The following is a 4,720-nucleotide window of genomic DNA, read 5'->3' as shown; positions in this document are numbered from 1 at the left end:
TGTCAGAGGTTCTAGTCTTTGATAATGGAGTCTTTGATTGACGACAGCAAATACACATTATTTGCTACCATTATATTATATGGCAATAACAGCTTGAGTTCATGGACAACGAGGACTTGAGTCAGCCAGTCATTGACATCCAAACCGTTTTGCAACTGTACAGATGAGCCAATTCCATTCAAAAGGGAAACCCAAGATCAAAGTTGCAGCTCAGGAAACAGCACATTGTGGCTTCTTCTTTAGAGTCAATGAATTAATCATCAAGTACCATAAATTTCCAGTACCAACTAAGATGAACATTTTTGTTTTATCATACCTTGCGTTCTGAAATGACCTGAATCTGTACATGGAGGCAGTCGCGCTTCCGAGCCCATTTTCGAAAACCAGTCCTTCCAAGCCCATCTGAACTTTAAACACAAGGGGTTGAAAACAATTTGAAAGGCAGATGCAGCTAGGTTGCAGCCTCGACGTACATAAAAGCCCTTATGGGTAATTTCCTTGTACAAAGCCTACAAATAAAGATGCATTTTCCTTGAAGAGTCTCTGTGGCAGACATCAACTAGGGGTTAATGGCAGGTGATAACAAACCAGAGAGCATCGACCGACGAAAGGATGAGTCTGTTCATAATAGAGATAATAAATGAATAGAGAAAAATGAAGATCTGACCTAAAATACGATCCTATACTGCCTGCCTGCGATGAAAGCTGATAATCCCCCGAGATCTCAGATAAAGACCAAGGAATTAAAGAAGAGAAGAGAAGAGAAGACAAGAGAGAGAGAAAGAGAGAGAGAGAGAGAGAGCATTTGTTCAGGGTTCAGTTAATAACAGAAAATTCTGGGAAGCAGTCATATACCAAAATGGAGATTGAATTGAAATAAAAGAAAGAAACAAGCAGAGCAGAACTTTCTTGAAACAAGCATAAGATGATAGCGAGGAGGCATCGGATGAAGCCAGGCTCTACATAAGGTAAATGAGGTATATAGAGAGAGAGCAACTGTTCTATATCTATGTCTATGTCTATGTCTATATCTATATACAGTTAAAAAGAAGAGTGAGGTGTAATACAACAGCTTTGCAGCTTCTTCCAGCGGACCCTTCTGCAACACCCCCCAATGAAAAAAAAAAAAAAACATTCCGCTCGTGACTGAATAGATGAAAACCTTTTTGATGCTCTAAATATCAAAAATTATAATAAAATAGCGAACAAGACAGACTAAATCCAGACTGATCACAAGTCTGTTGCTTTTTTGTTTCTGAAGTAGTCCTTGATCGAACCTTCTTATTAGTACCCATGGCCATGGCTGTTTCCTTGAGGGATTAAAAGAGATGCGACGAGAGAGAACTGAGGTTTAAAGCCTTTCGTCTACGGTGTTTCTCTATCTCTCAGATATCTAAATCGAACGACAAGGACTGCCTCGTCTTCCTGGGTAAGTCTTGTGCAGAAGTCGGCAGTGGGCCACCACCGCAGAGCCTTAATTGGAGCGCCGGAGAAGGTTGAGGCTGTGGTTGAGGCTGCGGCAGTAAGGAAGCCATGGTGTGGGCAGAAGACAAGACGTCGTTATCGACTTCCTCGCCGGTGGGGCACTCCAGGTTCACGCCGAAGAGCCGGAGCCTCTTGGCCGCGGCCTTTTGGTGGACCACCGGCACAGAATCGTAGACCATGGGGACTGCGCTGGAGACGTCCCCTCCACTGATGCCAGCACCGCCACCTCCGGCGTGTTGCTGCAGAGCAGTAACACCATGGTGACCGGCAGACCGGAGGTAGAAGACCGACCCGGCGGGGTTCACCACATTGTAGCCGTAATTCCTGTGGTCGTTGAGCTGCTGCATGTGGGTTTGCGGTGGCATTGGGAGGGAGACTGTCGGCGGGAAGAATATTCGGCCCCAGGGGACGGAGCGGTGCAAGGACATGGGATGGTGGGGGAGAGGGAGGCCACGGATGGAGGAGTCCGGCCCTGTGTCCGGTCGGCGTTTCCAGTCGATGTAGAGGTGGTCCTTTCCCAGGTCTCCTACACCGCGCTCGAAGGACACAATGTCCCCGGCGTCGAGCTTCTTCTCCTTCACGAATCGGCTCCATCCTTTGGTCATCACGTAGCTCTGGCTGCTGTTCCAATACGAGTACCGGAACCGCCATGGCTTCCCGATCCGGTCTTCGAAGCTCAGCAGAAGGCCTTTCTCATTGGCAGATGAATCAAGAGGAAAGTACTTCTCGGCGTGTTGTTTGGGTATCACCAGGCGATTGAGCTTCCCGACGTCGCTCGGGGTCACTACTTTGTCGAACATGTGCTCTCTTTCCACCCCACGAAACCCTCCTCCATTCGCTGCTTCGTCTTCATCTGCGTCTCCTCGGTGTGATTGGGGACCAGTGGTGGTGTCCATGGCATCGAACTGGCTGTAATTGGCGAATCCAAGCGTCTTGGCGGCGTCGTCTCTGAAGTCGAAGGTACCCATATTCCAGAGGCGCTGATGCTCATCGAAAATCTGACCGTTCCATCGCCCGTGAGGCTGCGGGGTGGCCCCTTTGTACTGTGAAGAAGAAGACGGAGATGGAGAAGAGGAAGACGGGTAAAACGGGAAAGTTTGATGCTTACCCATCTCTCCTCTGGCCATCATCATCTGCTTTTCCTCATCATCCTCTTCTTCTTCGAGGTAATTATCTCTATCCTCTACCATCTCCATCTTTTCCCCTTCAATTTCCTTTTCCTTTTCCGTGACACGATTGAAAGAAACCGGTGATCAATAGAGAGGAAAAAAAAGCGCGGTGACGTTTGAGCGGCCTGAAATTGCTCTTAGAATATCTTGACGAGAATCAGAGAGAAGCAGATCAGCCAAAGAGGAGCTGTAGCAAGGAGGGTCGGTGCCTTCTTCTTTGACTATGAAGATGAAGACCTAAAGCTAGACAAGCAATGGGCAGAGTCGGGTTTCCATTGACCTTTGATACATGGCTTCGATCCCTTCCGACCCCCTCGAAGTTTCCCAAAATAGAGCTGAAAGGAAGGAAAAATAGGTGTTGTGAAGATTAAGGTAGAGAGAGAGCGGGATGTCAAGGGAGGGAGAGATCATCAGGAGAAGTGAAGAAATAAGGGAAAGCTTATACGTAAGCCCCTGTGAAATATCTGGTTGGGCTCATGTGAGCTTGTCCTTTTCATCATTGGGGGTATTTATATTGGCTTTGTGATAAGTTCCAGAGGCCAGTTGTTGATGTAGAGAGCATGAATTAGAGAGAGAGAGAGAGAGATGCTGAGGTATCAAAATACGACTGCTGTAACACTGAGGGAGAAAGCAATTAAAAACGATTGAAAGGAGGCTAGTTAGGTGTATTTTCTTTGTTGTTAAGGGTTTTGACTTTGGAACCACAGATTCTGTACATTCCTGGATGAGAGAGAAGGAAGAGGGGTTTTTCTTTCTTCTTTGCTCCACTGCCACCTGGTCATTCCCTCTCCCATTAGAAAGATTCTGGGTTTCCTCACAGCTGGGTTAGATTGAAACTTCAAACCCAACAAAACATTTGTAAAAATAATGATGTCTTGAGACGACCCAATGAAGCAAACATACATGCAAGCTTCCGTTTCAGCAAATCACGGCCATTTCTTTAAGCAAAATTGGTGTTCTTGTTCTTGAGTTTGATTAACTCCATTTCTCCTCCCCCCCCAAAAGGCCTCGTTGGAACCACATGGACCTGCATGCGACGACCCCAAAGCCCTCTAATTACTGTAATCGAGTGGTTTGATCTCTCGAATCACCATAATCACACATTAAGCAGGACCCATCTATTTTTTTTTTCAACCCAAGACCCTCAGCTGCCAGGCTTCTTAGCATGTTCCTCTTCCCAAAGCCGAGGTCCCCAGATTCATGTTTCGGTTCGTTCCATAATTTATAATCAGTCGAGCGAATATGTTAATCTCAACTGGTCCTGCCTGAAATCATTACAAACGTCACCTTGTAAAGCAGCCTGACGTTCGATCATGTATCGGTTTAATCAAACCCCCGTGCTTAATTTTTAATGAATCAACCATAACTTGTTTTTTCCCCCTCCCTGAATTGAAAAACAGGCAAGTGCCCCCAATTTCTTATCCTACTTGCAACCCACATCCCAATACGAGAAAACCCGATTCTCTTTCCTTTCTACTGTGATCTCACACGCTTATTTTCCAGAAATATAATATACTCATTTAATTATCGGACGATACGATACGATAAAATAGAGGACAGCGTGTTGTGGTCCCTGAACCGCAGTTTTAATAATGCTTCTCTTTTTGGTTCCGGCTATGGCTGTAGAGGAAAAAGTATGGCGTCCGGTTTCTCCCGGTACGACGAAACCACAGCGGTTCTATTCTCTCCCACACTGCATGCTCTACCAGATACCAACCTTAAGAGACCATCTGTGAAAAGGCTCCTCGTTGTCCAACCTTCTCTCCCTCTCTCTCTCTGCATCAAGCTAGGTGGGGGGAGGGAGCAAAATAACTGTAAAAAAACAAAAAGAAATGAAAAGCTTGTAGATACAGGCGATGGGCGAGATGTAAATGCAGACCACTTACAAGCAGGCATTATGTTCATGGGAAGAGGAGATAGTTTTTTGTCTTCAAAGGGGCCTGACCTAACCATCTATTAATAATCAGTGTTAGCTGCCTTAAATCCCCGTTTCTTGATTGGGATTAGTGGCTGTTAATGCGAGGAATGAAAGGAGAGGCAGTGGTAGAAGGCAGAAGGACAAATAG

At 46.0% G+C, this 4,720-nt stretch overlaps 1 protein-coding gene across 1 annotated transcript; it reads right to left on the bottom strand.

Annotated features, from left to right (window-relative positions):
* Positions 1–958: 958 nt before the first annotated feature.
* On the bottom strand, positions 959–3,119 carry LOC137934636 (B3 domain-containing transcription factor NGA1-like). Its single transcript, XM_068779086.1, has one exon. It carries the CDS (start codon positions 2,679–2,681, stop codon positions 1,386–1,388), a length of 1,296 nt encoding a protein of 431 aa, XP_068635187.1. The 5' UTR covers positions 2,682–3,119; the 3' UTR covers positions 959–1,385.
* Positions 3,120–4,720: the final 1,601 nt, after the last annotated feature.

The sequence above is a fragment of the Aristolochia californica genome, unplaced genomic scaffold (assembly GCF_029961685.1).
Source record: "Aristolochia californica isolate CCGP_79_NKW_82.1479 unplaced genomic scaffold, dmAriCali1.0.hap1 SCAF_6, whole genome shotgun sequence".
Taxonomy (NCBI): Eukaryota; Viridiplantae; Streptophyta; class Magnoliopsida; order Piperales; family Aristolochiaceae; genus Aristolochia; species Aristolochia californica.
Note: the sequence above shows the minus strand (reverse complement) of the source record. Positions and strands in the feature narration are given on the sequence as shown.